At 43.1% G+C, this 19915-nt stretch overlaps 1 protein-coding gene across 1 annotated transcript; it reads right to left on the reverse strand.

Moving 5' to 3' along the window:
- Positions 1-1166: 1166 nt before the first annotated feature.
- On the reverse strand, positions 1167-2690 carry LOC100383071 (uncharacterized). Its single transcript, NM_001175744.1, has one exon. It carries the CDS (start codon positions 1882-1884, stop codon positions 1561-1563), a length of 324 nt encoding a protein of 107 aa, NP_001169215.1. The 5' UTR covers positions 1885-2690; the 3' UTR covers positions 1167-1560.
- Positions 2691-19915: the final 17225 nt, after the last annotated feature.

Below are 19915 nucleotides of genomic sequence, written 5' to 3' on the forward strand. Positions count from 1 at the left end.
TAGTCTTAGATTGAAAGGGAAATGGAGTATTCGGCAAAGACAAATGCTTCCACTCCAACTCTGACGGTATCACTTACCCTTTGTCGTTACTCATGTCACTCTCAATGGTATGACCCTTCACTCAAATTTATATTACCATTTGGGAGAAGGTATTAGGTCCCAAAGGGGGAGAAAAATGAAAAAGGGCTCTCGAATAATAATCTCTATATCTAAATCCTAGACATCCTTGCCTATCATGATTTCGATATAACATCTGTCTCCAACTATCTAGACTATACAAAATATTTCGTGAAGTTTAGACTTTATCGACCTTCCAAAATGTCGAGTACGGTGCTATTCAAATTTATCGGGTATGTGAATATGATTTCAGAAAAAGTTCAATGTTATAAATTCGACCATGATCCATATCCAAGAAAAACAAGGCGTAGAGTTATAAATTGTGCTGCTCTCTAGCCAAATGTTCAGATAGCGGCGAAATTCGTTTAGGTTCAACTAAATCAAACGTCGACCAAAATATCGAATCCGATATCGTCTGGTTTAACCCGTCTGCATCTCGCTCCCATGACGATGCTGACATCATCTCCAGAGGGTTTCCCATTGCGATGCCGTGTTCGGCTCGCGTAGTTCAACATTTATTTATTTCATAAAGTGTCAAGTCTAATGCCAGTTTAAAATTAATCAAATAAGGCTGATTGAAAACATCATCTAAATATTTCGCTCTTATTTGAGTGGTTTCTACGTATTATGTAGACACTAATAAGAGCATGTTGTTTAAATAAAATGAACCTGAATTAAATGAAACCAGAACAACGGTTAGCGAAAATCAGTTTAATTCAGTATGTTGCTTCTCACCTCGATCTAAATCTTCAAAAGTGAATTAACGGTACGAATTAATCCGACTTCATAGTATTCGCCAAATTAAATCCTGTTCAATTGTTGTTGTCGATCTTATTTGTTCGACCCTTCTATATATCTTATAGACCCTCATTTTATACCCCGAAATATCTACAATTTTCTTTATAAAAAAGAGGAAAGTTAAAGAAAAATCTGGCCGCATCGCTTAGCCTGAAAAAAAATCCCAGCCGATCCTCATATCTCCACCGCCCTCACCGATTTTTTTTTCGTGACCGATTTTTATCTGCCGCTGCGTCAGCTTCCTGGCCATTTTTTTCTCTCTGTCCCTCATCTTCTTCCCCGCACGGCTCTTCCTCGCCTCCTCTACAGGTCTCGCACCCAGCCCCAGCGCCGGCTCCAGCTTGGTCCCTCCCATGGCGCCCTCCCCTGCAAGATCCATCTCCCACGCGCGCCCGCCGAGGTCTTTCCCATGGCCGCCGCGCCTTGCCGAGCTCCTCCCCCGCGGCATCTCTCCCTCGCGACGCTCCCTCCATCTCGCTCGTCCTCCACCTTGCCGTGGTCGCGCCCTCACCCTCTCGGCTCCCTGCTCCTCTCCATTTTCCTCAACCGCCGTGCGCTCGCCCCTGCGCAGGTGAGTCACCCCGGTCCGGCTAGGACACCGAACGTCGTGCGCAAGTCGAGTTCCTCCTCGAGCTCGGCGGCAGGTCATGGTGACGCCCTGCTCCTCCCGACCTCCTCGCCGTCTCGGCCCTCCACCGTGTCATAATCCCCTGTCTGGCGCTGGCGGACGGCGCGCTGCTCCCGTGGTTCCGCGACGGCCGGCGCGGGCCTGGTCGTGGTGGTCAGCACGGCAGCCGTCCGGCCATGTGGAGACGAGCGAGGGGGAGCAGAGCGTCCTTCCCTCGATTTCCTCCTAGAGCTCACTTCGTCGGCCGCCCCGAGCTCGCCCTTGTGCTCGGACCTTGCCTCGCCTCTGACCTCCCTCATCCGTGCAGCGTCGTCTCTGCTCATCCATGCTGCGCGACCCATCTGCGTGTGATGCTCCCTACTCGCATCCGTACAGAACCGCGCCAGCTCCTGTACTGAGCTCTGCAGCCACGCTTCCTCCAACAGCAGCTGCGTCACCAGACCCTCAACGTCGTGATGTGCGATGGGACTGTCCGTAGCTCGCCTGCGTGCCCAGCCGTCTTGAACCACGCCGTCGATTCTCGGCACCAGAGCTCACCTTCCCTTGCGCACATGTCTCCAGACCCTGCCTCATCACGCATGTGCGTCATCGATTTCGTCGTCGTTCTGTGCGTCATCAAGAAATCCGGTGAAAACGAAGCTAGCAGCGTGAAATTTATCAAGTACTCGACAAAAAGCCTGTACTAGAAATCATCGTGGTTCTTGCGGAGTTCGTGTCGGATTTTACTAATGAAAAATATCAGAGTGTCTGGGATTAGAAGAAGGTGACGTTCTGATGCGTCACTCGCCAAGTGTTCGATCGAAGACTTTATTCGGAGACTATCGACATTCTTGCAAGCTTTGAGTCGGACTTACTTTGGATGAGAAATCCCTGATGTTCGAGAGAAGCGAGGCCTGTAAGCACTCTCTTGGGGCTCGACAAAGCACTTGAACGGATGTTCATCGTCGTTCTTACAAATATCGGATCGATTCGGTCATGGTAAGCTAGTTTATTATTTATGTTATTTGGGTTTATGAGTGGATTAATTAGATATATAGTAATTATGATGATTCTCATATTTTTAGCAAGAGCGGTATAGGATGATTTAAATCGCATCGTCTAATAATTGTCAGTGAGTATGATAGGCTTAGTGTTTTAAGCAATTGTCGATAAGTTTGTTGATATTAATTGTGTTCAGTATGTTTGAACGATGGAGTCGATGTCGTGCGCTAGTAGTTAGTATAATCTATGTTTGTGATCAGTATACGTCCTAGTTGGATATTGATTAGTTAGATTAGTAGCCATGAATAAAGATTCAGTTGTACCCTATTTATTATTCAAGCGAGTGAGGTGTTTTATTTAATTTTAGGAGATATATTGAGGGTTCTAAGGATATGTTTAGTATTTAATCGACTAAACCAAGGTCATGTTGCCATTCTTGCGATTTCATGGAATTTAGCCATACTAAACTGAATTATTATTAGTTTTAGTCGGATCGATGAATGGTTGGACCATATGTCTGAGCTGCGTTCATAATCTAAAAATAGGCGTTTCTTATGTGATGAATGGTTGGACCAGATGTCTGAGCTGTGTTCATAATCTAAAAATAGGCGTTTCTTATGTGCATGATAAGTGGTGATATTAAATGCTTACGAAATTAGTTTAGTATTTTCTTGATATTTTATTCGTTTAGTGTGTTATGCGGGTTAATCTGAAAAAGGAGCTGGTTAGGTTGCTTCTATTCGTATCCTGAATTTAGGTGTCCGAAAGGGCTAAGCCTATGTTTCGTTAGTCTATTGATGATTACCTAGTTTAGGCGTTTATAGGTCGTGTCTATGGTTGTTGTTTTCTTGAGATTTGAGCTAGCCCCGTTAAACCGGACGAACGTGATTGTTGTGCTATCGAGCCATAGGTAGATAGGGTTTACTTATGAAATTTGTGATGCCTTGCGATTAAATATTTAATCCTCCTTGGTATAGCCATAATTAGTTGTGTGCTATTTTTGTTTATATTCATACATGTGCATTATGCATTTCATTTAGGTACGATAATTAATCACGTGATGTGGAAGACGACCCAAGTCGACCCCAAGATGTCATAAAGCGCGAGCTACTCCGCATGGTGATGCTGGGGGACGAGCTTGAGGATGGGCAGACGGCGCAAGTATCAGAATAAAGGTTGATCGCCAATTGGACATCATCTAACAAACACTAACCTAGTGTTATTCCAGGCAAGCGTCGGTGCATGCAACCCCTTCCTTGTGTTTTTAAATGAGTTTACACACTTTAAGTCTAGCGAAATGTGCATTAGGTTTATAGGAGTTGCTTGGAAACCCTTTGATGCATTGGCTACCTTAAAATCCATCCCTTTTATAGATACTTCTGGTGAAGTATCGAATATGATTTACAAAATTGCTTAGCCCTGCCTAGAGGAAAATCTTGCAGATAGAGTTTGTCCTTTGCACTAATGCCTAGCTCAGGTTTATCCTGAGGAAGGATGGCTCTACCTACAAGAATATTTTCACCAGGATCATTGGGAGATCTAATGCAAGGTTCCCTATGATGTTTTAATCATCCTAAGGAACACAAACAATCCTAAGGATGGAAGTACTTAAATCGAGACTTGGGCTAGGAATAGGTGATGTTCTACCCAGGTTGATTAAGGGTTATAGGGAATGTAGGCTTGATGATCGAGGACCTTTTAACTGGCCACATGCCTCGTCATGGGTAAGCTTTGCCTCGGTCGGACCAATACCAGAAAGGCCATCACGCAATGGGAGTGGAGAGATGGCGAGAGTAGCGTGTGCCCTCCGTGGCAAGAGGCTGGACGGTGGAGTATCTGTGCTCTAAGTTGGCGTGAACCCATTCTAGTCTTGAGAAACCCGGTGGCGAGTTGACATATGCAAGGGTTAAGTGCTACATATGTCGTGTGGTTGGAGATCCCCAGCTGGGTATTAATCGATTCGGATCGCCGTTACTTCTCGGGTATGAAGACTTGGTCACTGCCCTGCAATCTAAGTCATGGATGGAATCATAATGAGCAAAAATCATGTTGTGTTGATTAATGTGATGATGAAATTAAACTAGATGCAAACAAGGTCTATTAATACTTAATCTAGCATTAAAATGTTGAAAGTAAGGACTCATTTTAGTAAGCTTTCTGCAAACTATTAATGTTGATTCTTGCTAAAAAGACTCTCCTTGATTCCTAAATCCAGCATATCCTTGAGAGTCTTTTTCCTTAGACGGGTAAGACTTGCGAAAGTACACTCCGTACTCAGGGTTTTCGAACCCATGTTGTTGCAGGTACTAGATTTGTGCTACTGATGATGGTGCTAAGTGCTGGTGGGCTCGACCTTCTTATAGGTTAAAGTAGCTCTTATATACTTCATATTGAGGATTGTCATTGAGCTAGCATATATTTCAAACGTATAAATAATTTATAACATTTCAAAGTATATTTCTTTGAATCACTTTTGTAATCACTCTGATAAATATAATGTAAATTTGTTGTAACTTGTAATTTTTTTTGTAATAAATAAATTCCACTACAAATGTTGGTGTGTGATTTGTGTTTACTTAACCTTGTGATCTTGGTTGTAAGTGGTTTATCCGCGGTCCTTGGGACACTCAGACGGATCCTGTTAAGTTATCTAGTGCACATGCATAGTTGTCTGAGGTCTTTGAGACAAGGGCAAGTGCATGTGGGCCCAATAACTTGGGAGGTTCTGCCACAAATGCCAAAGAGGGAGAAAGTATTAAGCCCAAAGCAAAAGGACCGTGCACCACCACCATTTCAAAAATTTCACAAATAAGTGTTTCAATCAGTATTTGATCAAAATGAAATTTCAATTGGTATGTGAAGTGAATTTCTCAATTGATATCTCATTTGATATTTCAAAACTATTTTTCAAATTGGCATCTTCAAAACTTCACATTAAGTATGAAAGAATTTAAGTTGGTATAATTTCACTTGGTATCTATTTCAAAACTCACTTGAAAGCTAAGAGGAGAATTTCATTCAGGGGAGCTTTTATTTAGTTAAAGGAAAAGCATTTGAAATAGGGGGAGGAATTTCAAATCTTAAAAATGCTTCTTGCAATATTATTCCTATACCTTTGACTATTTGCAAAAGATTTTTGAAAAGATTTGCATAAATAAACACGTGGTGCAAATGTGGTCCAAAATGTTAAATAAGGAAAAACAATCCATTCATTCTTAGTCATATGTTTAAAATATTTCATTGGTTTAATTCTAAGTATCCTATGCACATCTATCTCAAATTGCAAACTAGTTACATTTCTACATTGCATATTTGCTTTGGTTAGTGTTGGCATCAATCACCAAAAAGTGGGGAGATTGAAAGGGAAATAGGGTTAACCATTTCCTATAAATAGATTTTGGTGGTTGACGACCAACACAAACCATATGGACTAACTCGTTTGGCTAGATGTGATTTATCTCAGCTGCATAGGGTTTAACACAAACCAAGAAAGAATTCAGTTAGGGGACACAATTTATTTGGAGCAAAAATGACTTGAGTGTGCTGATTTTTGGCGCACCGGACACTGTCCGGTGCACCAGGCTCGTACAATTCCAAACCAGCCACTCTCGGGATTTCTGAGCAGCCTCCGCTATAATTCACCGGACTATCTGGTGAGCCAGCGGAGCAACGACTCTCTGCGCGCCAACGGTCGTCTGCCGCGATGAACAGTGCATGTCAGAAGTCAGAGCGTAGAAGTCATAGGGCATCGAACTGTCCGGTGAAGCACCGGATTGTCTGGTGTAGCACCGGACTGTCTTGTGCAGCTAGAAGACAAACGCCTCCAACGGTCAACTGCTCCGAACTCTAACGGTTGCGCTGACGTGGCGCGCACCGCACAATGCACAGTGACTGTCAGGTGGCGCACTGGACTGTCCGATGCGCTCATCGCCAGCAGCCCTTGCCAACGGCTACAAAGTGGTTGGGGATATAAATACCCCCAACCACCTCATTCATTGGCAACCCAAGCATTCTGAACATCTCACTTATTGCAAGAGCAAAAGACTTCACTCCTAGACACATTCAATAGATTAAATCCTCTCCAAGCCTACAAATCAACTCAATTCCATTAGGGACTTGAGAGAGGGTGTTTTGTTTTCTTTTGTTGCTCTTGTCGCTTGGAGTAGCCTTTCTATTTTCCCATCCTTATTCTCAAGTGTTTTGTAAGCCAAGAAAGAGACACCAAGTGTGGTGGTCCTTACGGGGTCTTAGTGACCCGTGTGATTAAGGGAAGGCTCACTCGGTCTAAGTGACCGTTTGAGAGAGAGAGAAAGGGTTGAAATAGACCCGGCCTTTGTAGCCTCCTCAACGGGGACTAGGTTCTTTGGAACCGAACCTCGGTAAAACAAATCACCGTGTCTACTCGCTTTGATTCTCGCTTGATTTATTTGCCATCTTTCCTCTCTCTAACATTTCCTTGCTAGTATAAATTTGAGATTGCTCCCACACGTCATCCGCACTCTTTGAGCAACTCCTAGCAAGAGAAATAATCTTTCAGACTTGAATTTAATTCTAACGCTAACTCTAGCCTTTAGTGTGTGTTTAAAGTTATAAATTTTAGGTTTCGCCTATTCACCCCCCCCCTCTAGGCAACTTTCATGAGGCCATCTGGGAAAGAGAAGATGAACTCAGAGCAAAATTCCCCCAGCTATTTTCAGAAGTTCCTTAATCTCGAGGCCGAGATTCTTTTTAGGGGTAGGTTTGTAACACCTCAAAACCATCAACTAAAAATAATGCATTTAAATTATTAGTAGTGAGTATAGTAAAGAATTTTTCTATCAAGTGTTTGATATTACTTACTTTTAGAATAATTTTTGTTTGCTCATGTTTGATTGATGTTTGTTTTTATAAAATTTCTTTTATATTGAAAACCCAATTAATTAATATGAGAATTTTGGTTCAAAAAAATAAATTCTTCAATGATAAATATTGTTGGTTTAATTAATTTTAGAGATATTTAAAAATATACTTATTTATATTTTTGTTTTCGGAAATAAGGATAAAAGAAAAAAGAGAGAAAAATTGAAACCCTAACCTATCTTGCCAAAGTCGGCCCATTAGGCCCAACCGGCCGCCATCGCCCTCTCCCTCTCCCCCGGCGCCCCTTCCTCTCCCCTCAGCATCTATAAAACCGGTCGAGCCAGACCTCTCTCCCCTCCCCTGTCGAGCCCCGCCCGGAGCGTCCGCCGTGTTGTGCCCTTGCTTCCCTGCCGCGCCCGTGCCTCACCGGACCGTCCACCACCATCCGTTCGTCACAAGGTTGAAGATAACCTGAAAATAATTTTGTTTATTTTCAAAAACACATTTTGAATTAGTTTATGAATTTTGTAAAATATTGTTGTAATATTGGAATGTTGTGATTTGAAGTTCATGTGTATGTAAATTATTGGGTATATATGTGTGAATTGTTATTAGTCATGTTATTTGCTTACAATGACTTTAGAATATTGGATTAGAGAGAAGTATGACAAGATTTGGTCGACATGTGCTAGTAGTAAAAATACTAGATAAGTGATTTCGTATTTAATTTTGTTTACGATGAATTTTAGAGTTTATCTAGAAGTTATAATCAAAGGTTCGTTTAGGCTCACTCAATAAATAATGGAAACTTATCAAACACAGAATTAGTAAGTGGTGTATAATTCATCATAATGCAAGAATTATAGGTTAATCAGTGGTCTAATGTATTATTAGATGTTTTGATCTCTGATTATTATAATGATGTTTTCTTTTAGAAAGAAAGGATAAAACTAAAAGGATATCATTATTCATAATAGAAATAATTAATTGTTATTTATTTATGTAGATTTGGTGAAGTCATTACATCCAAGCTATGTTAGATAAAATACTTTCGTAGTCGCATGTCCATATGAGTTTCACCAATGACAATCCAAAGTAGAGATTTTAGTGGATTAATAAAATAAATATGAATTAGTTTCTATACTAGGCACTATTTATAAGTATAGATTGTGTGGAATATGCTTGTCCATGTAATGGTGAATGTTATTCATGTAATGGTGCATGTTTATTTATTTGGTGAATGTTTTCTTTTGTATGTACGATATACGAATCTATATTAGAAACTGATTTTGTGGTAGAAGACCCGAATACGTTCGAAGATGACCTGCAGGACACGTTTGAGCAAGCCAAGTGGATTCTCCCTCTGCATTTCTATTTGTACCCAAGAAATGCATATAATAGTGTTTACTTTTCGAATATTTGCATAATTTGATGGGATTTGACTGAATATGATTTCCTAGAATTACCAACCCTATTCCTTGATTACCCTGGGATAAATACTATGCTTAGAAATTTGTGTTACTGCTCAACTTGATGGTTATGATGTCACTCTTTAATGATACTATTGTTCCGGAAATGAAATTTGTATTATGATGTTAACCCAATGGTTAAACAAGATCATTTCGTATTAAATGGAACATGGAGTGACCACCCAGGATAACAGTGCAACCACGAGTGCTATAACGGCTATGGCTTTGGTAATTAGCTCTATAGACTTAGTGCTTAGCAACCCTACCTGAAAGATGGGCAAGAGGGGGCGACAGTGATTTGGTGGCAGCTCATGTTAACCTGGGGGTGGTAGTATTGGCTAAGTTACCTCGCCCAGAGGGCCATCAATACTGATGTGAAAATCTTAGCAGGTGTATCGGTGTTTAGTGTCCGACCGCACACCCGGGGGTACCCTCGTGGTGCTTTTGTGTAGGACGATGTCGTTGATTGTAACTCGATGGTTCGTGCCGGGGGCACGAGAAAGAGAGAGTCGAGCGAGTTTCAGCAGGTTCGGGCCACTTGAGGAGCGTAATACCCTACTTCCTGGGGTGACTTTGTATGAGGGAGGTGTTTACAAGTGGTGTCTACCGAATGGTGAGGTGCTAATGAGATGAAAGTGATGGGGATCCCCCTAGGCCTTATATAGACGACCGTAGGGCGCTTCCCGCGTACACGCTGATCACACTCTGCCACCATATCTCCTAGCTAATAGCGAACAGACTTCGCTATCCTGAGGAAAACCCGACGCCTCCGCTCCGAGCTATCTCCGGCGCTCGAGGATGTCGGGCGTGGGAAAACCGCACAACTTCAACGGGATCACGCCCAAACCACAAGTAATCCAGGTGTGGGCCCATCGCCTTCCTGGGTCGACCCATTTCCACCGTTCTCATTGCCCGGCCCATGATGTAGTGTCCCTACGGGGCAACTGGCTTGTGGCCCCAAACAGAGTTTTCGCCCCCGAGTGGACCCAGGGGATATCTGTCCCCCACAAGCCCCAAATCTTTGAGTTGATTTTGAAATAATCGATTCAAAGGTTCCTGGTCCTTGCTTATGGGGGTCATCGTTATGACTTGAAATGTGTACAATTCCATTGGGTGCACCGAAGGTTCACCCATTGGGTGTAGCCCCCGAGCTTTGAGTTGACTTTAAAATAATCGATTCAAAGGTCTTCATGTTATGTTTTAGAAATCAGCACTTGGCTTCAAAGTATTGTGAATCCGTTGGGTGCACCGAAGATGCACCCAATGGGTGTAGCCCCCAAGCTTTGAGTTGATTTTGAAATAATCAACTCAAAGGTCTTCATGTTATGCTTTATAAATTAGCACTTGGCTTCAAAGTATTGTGAATCCATTGAGCACCCAATGGGTGTAGCCCCGAGCTTTGAATTGATTTTGAAATAATCAACTCAAAGGTCTTCATATTATGCTTTAGAAATCAGCACTTGGCTTCAAAGTATTGTGAATCCGTTGGGTGCACCGAAGGTGCACCCAATGGGTGTAGCCCCCGAGCTTTGAGTTGATTTTGAAATAATCAACTCAAAGGTCTTCATGTTATGCTTTAGAAATCAGCACTTGGCTTCAAAATATTGTGAATCTATTGGGTGCACCAAAGGTGCACCCAATGGGTGTAGCCCCTGAGCTTTGAGTTGATTTTAAAATAATCAACTCAAAGGTCTTCATCTTATGCTTTTTTCAACATGATTTTTCGGGGTAACCCGATGATGACATCTATCCGCATCTTGTTTGGTCTGGAATCAATTTGATCGGTGACAAGTTGGAAATCCAGCCAGTCAAAACAGGGAGCCCTTGGCTGGACACCACTCGGCCATGTACTTTAATGCCTCTACTGATTGGACTTGTGCTTTGGGGACCGCATTTGGACTTCCTCCCATTTCAGCCGATCTTCCCCTTTGTCGCGGTATATTCATTGTGTATATGTTACAGGTATCACTACTTCAGAAAATATTGAAGAATCCGGGCAGTACACCCAAAGGGTGTCTGCCCAGTAAAAGGTGTCTTTCGCGTTGCCTGAAGTAGTAACTTGACATGACGGAGAGGTGTAATACTTTGCCTGAGCGGTTGACTTGATTCCATCTGGTGCCGTGTTACACGAACAACGCCAGACGCTTTACTCATTTCCAAGCGGTTTGAATTGCTTATTGAATTCTTGTGACTGTTCGGTGAGCGGGGTAGGAAGTGGACGGTCGCCTCCCGGCCTCTTTAAATAGCCCGCCCGCCCTGGCTGCTTTCTCCACTTGTTCTTGATCACTTGCCTTGTCGTTCTTCTTCACTTCCTCTCCTTCTGCGCGACCATGGCCAGAGGCAAGAAGGGCAAGAGAGCGCTCCACCGTGCTGACGGGAAGCGCAAGAGCTCCCCCCGAGTCCTCCCTTGGAGGACTTCGGGGACTCGGAGTACTCGGAGGAGGTCTCCTTCGAGTATGATCGCTCGCCTGCTCCGACGTCCCCTATGGCGTCGTCCGAGGACTTGGACGACTCCATGGGGATGTCCGTCACAGCGCGGGCGTACTGGCGATCCATCGAGCGTGTGGAGCTCGGTGGGTCGGACGAGAAGAGGAAAAATAAGAAAAATAGACAAAAATAGGGGACTCACCAAGGACACGTTGTGATACCCGGTTTGCAAAGAGGAGAAGTGGAGATTATTCTTTTTGTTCTTTTTCCTCTTTCGGGTGATGCGCTTTGGGAATTTGGAATTTGTGGAAAACATTCACCTGTAAGACAGTAGAATTTCTTTGGTTAGTTGCTTGCGACGGGGTCAGGACCTGTCACGTGGGCGAGTTGGGCCTTGAATCTTGATCCGGCCCATTAGTCTCCCCTTAACCCTAGCCGCCCTCCCCCTAATTCCCCCCCCTTTGTGCAGCCCCCCTCATTTCCCCTAGGCCTTGGCCGCTGCCCCCCTCCCCTCTATCATCTTCTTCCTCCTCAAATCCTTGCAGCCATCACCACCCAAAACCCTAGCCCCCCCCCCCCCATTCCTTCCCCCCCTCCAAGGTGCAGCCCTCTCATGTGGTTCTACGTCGTGTGGCTGCGATCTCAATTGGAGTTTGGAGGGAGGAAGAAGGAACGAGGAAGGGAAGAACCCAAGGTGAATTTGTGATTAACTTTTGATGTTTTTATGCTGCAATCAATTGGATTATGCGTTTATCTTTGTGAATCGGTAGAGGTGTTGTCTAGGAATTTTGTGAGTGGGTGAACAGCAGTAGTTCTAGGGTTTTCTGGGAATTTTCGTGGGTTAATTAGTGGGAATCAGTGGGATAATCATGTAGAGCTTTGTCATACCTTTCCAACGAGTACTTATGCGCTCGATTCGGAGTTATAATTTAGGAGATATCGTTGTTTGAATCCGGGTATGTTGCTATCCAAAAAACAGATTTTTCAGGTGGGTGAACAGCAGTAGTATTAGCAGTTTCTGGGATTTTTTCGTGGGTAATTAGTGATAACCAGTATGATAATAATGTAGGGCTTTGTCTTATCTTTCCAATGAGTAATTATGTGCTTGATTTGGAATTATATTTTAAAAGATATCGCTGTTTGAATCCGGGTATGTCGCTGTCCAAAAGAGAAAAACACAGATTACAGGGTTTATCTTGTGGGATGTTTTGGGCTAATTAGATGTTGGAATTTAATTATAAATTGTATACAAAACTTGTGGGGAATTTTATGTAGATGCCTCTGAAATTTTTGTTTGTTACCACTGCTGTCATAATTTTAAAGTTATGAAATTATTAAGCAGCGCCACTGCAGTTTGGTGGGTGTGGGGAGAGATGTTACCCGCGGCGGGGTTTGAGATTGTGCATAGGTGCGGCGTCGTTTATGAGCCTGATTGTGTGAAATTGGTGCACTAAGTTGTGTGTCAAAACAGGTGGTGGACTTCTGGATCGTACTTAGAGATTTGCCCAAACTTCCGGTGAGGACAAGTAAAACAGTGATGGTTATTCTGTCTGTTGATTGAAGAGTCTTATACTTGATTATGTTTGTGCTATTTGTGTTCGTATTCATATTCCTTGGGTACTGTCGTTTGAAGTTATTCATGTTTATTTATTATACATGTGGAGGTTGTGGTTTGATCATGTTACCCATTTGGTTTATTATGTGAAATGGGTGGAAGTATATGTCTAGCACATTTTATTTGGGAAGAACTCATGTTGTTGACATGCATAATGCATTCATCATCCATTGCATTGAAGTTTAGTCGTGATCTTATGGTCCGACCGTACCGGTACAATGAGCATCATATGTTGCCTGAGAAGGGCTATGATGCAGCTTCATATCCTTAGAGGTATGAAGGCAGAAGTCATACTGCATCTATAGCCATGTGCATTCATGGGGGAAGTGTGGAACCTATTATGGTGATGTGGATGATGTGGATCTTTACTTTGTGATTCATCTTGGCATTAAATAATTGATTACTTGCTTACTTTTTGCAAATTAATATTTAAGAAAGAAGTTGTGAACCACGTGGTTGCTTATGCACGGTTGGTTTACATTGTCCAACTGTTGTTTCCTCTTTTTACTTGTTGAGATGTGTCATCTCACACTTGCATTGTCTGATGCAGGTAATTGATCTTTGCTTTGGGAAAGAAGGGATTGTAACACCCCTGGTGTTACTGTAACTAAAACATGAGCATGGCATCATAAGCATTGGCATTGCATATGTTTGACACACCTAGAGTGCATTCACTAGGCAAAAATTTCAAACAAGTTGTATTGTTTTAATGTTTTGCAAATAGAACCCTGGTTAAAGGACTTAACCCTAAATAGGGATTAAAGGGGTAAAACTTAACCCAAATTGAGAAAACCTAAAAGCTTTAGGGTAAAAGTCATAAAATGACCCCAAAAATAAAGTTGAATCACACTTATACCCCTGGGATACCAGAAACCCTAATTGGAACCCTGGAAAACCCTGAAACCAAACCCTAGGGGCTTATGTGCAAAATTAGCCCACTTTTGGGTTAAAGTGCAAAAACCAAGCCAAATAAGTATTTTAAGTCATTTGGTTCACAAATATGTGGACTTGAAAGCCAAAACCTAAGTTTTGGACTTAAATGCAAAATGGACCTCATTTGAGTTCTATACTAAGTCTGAAATTCAGTGTTGAAGGCTCCACTTTGGGGCTTTGTAACTTTCAAAGCATAGGGTTTTTGCCCTAGGTCACCACATCAAAGCTGAAGACCAATCATAGGAAAAACAACTTTGTTTAAGGATTCAAGCCATGTTCTTATAAGAAATGTGGAGAAAATCTCAACCCAAGTTGGACTGTCAGACTGGTTCTGTCTGAATATCAGACTAACAGATTCATGCCCTGAACTTCAAGCCCAATTTCAAACCAGATGCAGTGGCTTTTTGGGGCAACATCATATGGCAATATTGTAGATGGCATATTGCTCTACAACTTTGCTGCAGAGCTTGGTATGAGTTATCATCAGAAATCAAGAGAAAACTTGGCTTCAAGTTTGGCTGTCAGGTTCATCTAACTGAAACTCGCGATGGTACAGTAGCCTAGATTGGATCAGGCTGCCAGCGCGGAACTCTCACCGCCGACGATACCTCCGCCGTGATTCGTGTCACTGGTGTTTGGGTTCGTGCGGGTGGCAAGTAGATAACGTCGCGGGGTGAAAGTGAATCACCGTCGATGAGCTGGACTCCACTCCGGCTAGCCGCCGTGCCCCTCCCCTGCATACTGATCTTTCGGATAGAATTCTCACCGCCGTCGTGCTGTCACCGTCGCGCACCACGTGCCTTAGCGCTGGCTCTCGTCGCGGTGAATCATGCGGTGCATGTCCGGTGATCACCGGAGTTACTGCCACGCCATAGGACACGTAACCTCGCGCGCCAGGCTTCTTCCTCACCTCCGGCCGCCAGCTCGCCGTGGGCAAATTGAGAGCCACCGCTCCCGGAGTCTTTAAATTGAGCCCACCGTTAGCTCCGCAACCTCATCACGTACCCCATCGTCCAGTATCACCCCCAGTCCTGCAACCGTGAGCTCCAATTCCAAGTTTTCCCCAAACCTGTTCGAATACACCGCGAAGAACACCTCGCCGCGGCCGGCGCAAATCAGGTCCGATACTGTCATCCTCAGTCTTGTTCTAACATTCTCATGTGCCCTTGATGCTCTCCAAACCATTCAATTGAACTAGACCGCCATGAATCGACGGGAACACATTCATCTACCCGCAAGATCCACGGTCACTGCGGCCAGAGCAAACCTAGTAGCCATCCTTGCAATTGATTTGGGGGAAATGCTCGGGGTAGTACTGATTTAGTGTCCGCTGCTCGGAGAACCCAGCCGTTGCCCCGTTTGGCCGGTATAGGTGCTCGCCGGAGCACGGCCGCGCGTGAACGGCGTCAGGGACCTAGTCGTGCGAAGAAATAGAAGTCGGAGGGGTCTTCTGTAAACCGTCAGTGGCCCAGTGAAACAGTAAACAAACCTGATTCGAGTTAGCTATTAAACCAAGGGCCTCTGTGCAAAACTACCTCAGGCTCGCGCGCGTGGGCATGGTTCTGCTGTTGTTGGGCCGACTTGGACTGATTTCGGCCCAAGTCTGTTCATTGTTTTCCTTTTTCTATTTTTAGCCAGCTTTAGAAATATGTAGAAAAATGTAGAAAAATGCTAAAATTATGAAACTAATTTTCCTAGGCTTGTTATTTTCCCTAGAATTTAGTAAAAATAGTTTTGTGATTTTTAGTGGAAATAAGAAATTTTAAGGTATTTAAAGTGGTTAAAAGAATCAGTTATGGATTTTTAGAAAATAATTAGTAAGTCTAAAAATGCTCAAACTTTTTATAGGAACTTAAAGCAATATTTAGAAGCCTTGGGTAGGGTTTGAGTTGATTTGGACCTTGTTTGATCACCAAAACCCAAAACCACCCCCCCTGCCCTATGAACTCCTTTACCGACTCCGGAAACCCTAAGTTCTCGGAGTTCCGTGAAGGAAAGTTGTACTCAAGACATAGATAATAAGTTTATATTATCTTCGCATCCTCATGAGCATTACATGGCATTCATTCTTATATATATACCTATATGGTTATATTTAGAAAACGGAGAAGAGGGTGAAGTGACTGAAGAGAAGACACCACCACCTTTGGAATCTCAGGCAGAGACTTGGCTCTACTTCGACATCTGCGAGTCCGAGCCTGACTCACCTGTGAACGAAGGCAAGCCCCGGTGCATGCAACCCCTTTCCTTGTGTTTTAAATACTTTTCGCACACTTTAAGTCTAGTGAAATGTGCATTAGGTTCATAGGAGTTGCTTGAAACCCTTTGATGCATTGCTTTCCTTGATATCCATACCTTTATAGATACTTCTGTGAAGTATCAAACTATGATTTACAAAAATGCTTAGCCTTGCTTAGATCTTGTGGATAGAGGTTGTCCTCAGTCTAACCCGGGAGAGGATGGCTTCTACCTGCAAGAATATTTTCATTTGGAGCAATAGTGGGATCTTACTGCAAAGTTCCCTGTGATGCTCTTTCATCCTAAGGAACAGACACAATCCTAAGGATGGAAATACTTAAATCGAAACTTGGGTTAGGAACAGGTGATGTTCTACCCAAGTTGGTTAAGGATTAATGCGTATGTAGGCGTGCTGACCGAGGACCCTTTAACTGGTCACATGCCTCGTCATGGGTAAGCCTTGCCTCGGGCAGACTAAGGCCAGAATAAGATAACACGAAATGGGCGTGGAGCGGTGGCGAGAGTAGCGTGTACCCTCCGTGGCAAGAGGCTGGACGGTGGTGTATCTGTGCTCTCGGTTTGCGTGAACCTGATCTGGTCTTAAGAACCCCGGTGGTGGGTTGACATATGCAAGGGTTAAGTGCTACATATGTCGTGTGATTGGAGATCCTCAGCTGAGTATAATCGATTCGGATCGCCGTACCTTCGCGGTTATGAGGACTTGGTCACTTTTCTACAACCTAAAGTCAGGATGTGAACACTATGGATAAAAATGATGTTGTATTGATGAGATGTTGAAATTAGACTAGATGCAAATGGAGTCTATTAATACTTAATATGGCGTTAAAAGATTGAAAGTAAGGACTCACTTTAGTAAGCTACTTCTGCAAAAGTAAAAGTTGATTTTTGCTAAAGCCTCTCCTTGGCTCCTATTTATCCAGCATACCCTTGAGAGTCTTTTCCTTAGTCGGGTAAGACTTGCTGAGTAATTCCATACTCAGGGTTTATCCCTTCGTTGTTTTTAGGTGAGGAAGTAGCAGATTTCTGCTGCTTCTGTGCCAAGGTGGTACCAAATGAAGAAAAACAAGACTGAAGTGCGGGAGGACTTGGTCCTCCACATAGGATCTTTTGTTTAAAACTTATCGGGAGGAGTTTGTGCCTTCCTTGGTTTGTATAATATTACTACTCAGCACTCGCCTTTTTAGTTCTGGTCTGTAATAAAATAACTTAAGCTTGCTTTCTAAATAAATGTAAGTTTATGTAATTGCTTCCGCATTTCTTTATCTCCGATGTTCTGTAATGTCTGCAAGACGGGTGAAACGTTCCTGGTAAGGTAAGGAAAGATACCGAGCTTGTCAAGTAACTTAGGAACATCTTCAGGGTGTCTGATGTCTGTTAGACAAGGACAACTGTAGGTGGGCCTAATTACTTGGGAGGTTCCGTCACAGCTGGTATCGGAGCGTAGCCCTTCTTTGCAGATATTATGAGGCATCTTCAAAAAGGATTTTCAAAAGTCTTACCTAAAAACTCTTTTCCCTTCTTACCTAAGTATTCTGAAGAGTCTATCTTAAAGACCAGATAGGAATAGTGCAATGTATAGAAGGTTGAATCAACTAAGGTTGATTCTGTAATTATACATGCATCATGCTAAGCACTTTATTAATAAAGTTTCCCCCTTAGAGAAATGCTGTCGCGCATCAGAAAGACCGCGCACAAATCTACTAGACCCATTGGCGTACCCTGCCATTAACTTGCCCCTAGACATGAAGAAAGTAACAGTGGTAGCAACGATCCTATCGGGATCTGGAAGCACAAGTCGAACTGCTTCAACCAGAACTCCGTCACAGGAATGATCTATGGGTCGCGGATGCAGCCATCCGCTACTTGCAAGACCAACTCGCGAAACGAGATTTAGCGCTCGATTGGGCGGTTAACTCTCGTCCACTCGCCTGGGCTAAGGAAGCCAAAGCTCGAGCCCATGTGGAGGAGCTTAGCTTAGCCATGGATAACTTGTAGGTCTATTATAATACACTACATGAAGAAGTTCATGTGTTGTATTCACAACTGCACCCGAACGTCCCTGTGGATCTTGTCGGGATGGAAGTCGGACCTTCTTATGTAGCGGGAGAAGCACTTGATGGTGAACCGGACCTTTTTAGGCCCCCTCCCTCTACAAAGTTGGTTGATGAATGGTCTTCCACGTCTGACAGTAAAGCTACCAAAAGTGAAAAGAAGTGGCTTACCAAGTGCCCTTAACATTGGCCGGACAGGACTTTCCTACTGATATGGTTGTTCTGAAAAGCCAAGACATAGATGTCATCTTGGGCATGAACTGGTTAGCCCACATAAAGCAATTCTCAACCCTGATCTGAGAACCATCAGGTTGAGTTATGACCAATAGAGAGTTGATGACTTGATTGCCTAAACCCAAAAATTAGGCTTTAGTGAACCATGACCCGACTCAAAGTCGAATTTTCCGTTATCACTTCATGACCACACCCGTACAAATCAATGCCTAGATAATTTCTTTGTCAAACCTAAGGTGTACCTAGACTTCAAACAAGGATCTCAAGTCATGCCTCCTTTTAGCACCATTCTCCTGTTCAGTTGATGCAGGTTGAAGTCTCTAGTGTATTTGGCCTCTCCTTGCGGATCGTCGTGTTGCTCTATTAACCCAACCTAGAAAAGACATGTCCGACCATTTTCTTGAATTTGATGCCTTTGGTTTCTTCATATCTATCGAAGGCCTACCAACTTAATCCTTGACCTTGTGACCTCTATGATGGGCATAGAAATATACTTAGGGCTGAATTAACAATCTCCCATCGTACTTCTTTCATCAAGTTTAGGTTATGGCCATGCCTTGTTCACTTCCTCGGGCCATGATCTATTTGGTGCTCTACTTGTAGCCATCTTTACTGGTGGAGTATCCCTTTGTATGTAGTCACCCTTGCTCAATCTATTGGTGTCGCGTAAGATTTCTTATTGGTTATGTCGGGTAATGGTGTTATGACTTTAATTGATGATACTGCGATAAAACCGAGGGCCTCCTGTGGATGCATACACATGGTTGTGCTGCTCGATGCACGCTGGTATCACAGTTAGTAGTCATAATCCATTATAAGACTATATTGATATGTTATCTCTACACAAATTATTCTTACCACGAGAGATTCATTATTGGTACTAGTTTTGTAATGGTGTCATGGTTAAGGACTTATGGTACCGCGGCGAAACTGAGAGCCTCCTGTGAATGTACACACAGGATTCTGCTGCTTGGCGCATGTTGGTATCGAGGTCTCTGGTCATGATCCATTTTGAAACTACACTGATGTGTGATCTTCTGTGGACTCCTTCCTTAAAACAATTTCTATGTTGTTTGTGAAGAGATCAAGCAACATCTGTCATTTCCATTGGATCAAAAGGGCATACCACTTTCATATGTGGTCTTATTTCTTTTGATCTTGGTAGTGACTACTCACACAAGTTTCCTTTGCATCTTTTGTGTAAAGGTGAATCCTTGGAACTTTTTAGTGTAAGAAAACAACTGATTAGCTCTCAAATTAGAGATCTGTTTTCCCTGCTACTGAAATGCAGGAGTTTGTTCATTCGCTCTCTTATTTAATCCATGTATTCCCTGACCAAGTGGATAATTCATCTCGCATGAGGAAACGGATGAACAACATGACCAAATGGATTTTTACCCAAATGCATGACCTTTTGCTTGCAAATGTGAACTCTCAACCCCTTGGCTTACCAATGGTACTGAGAGGATTTGCTTAATGTCAAAAGTAGTTCAACAAGTTGGTTTTGACTAACTTGTAACTGCCCGTTGAACGAATGCTGAGTTTAGAGATCGTTTTATCGAGT

The sequence above is a fragment of the Zea mays genome, chromosome 3, assembly GCF_902167145.1.
Source record: "Zea mays cultivar B73 chromosome 3, Zm-B73-REFERENCE-NAM-5.0, whole genome shotgun sequence".
NCBI classification, from domain to species: Eukaryota; Viridiplantae; Streptophyta; class Magnoliopsida; order Poales; family Poaceae; genus Zea; species Zea mays.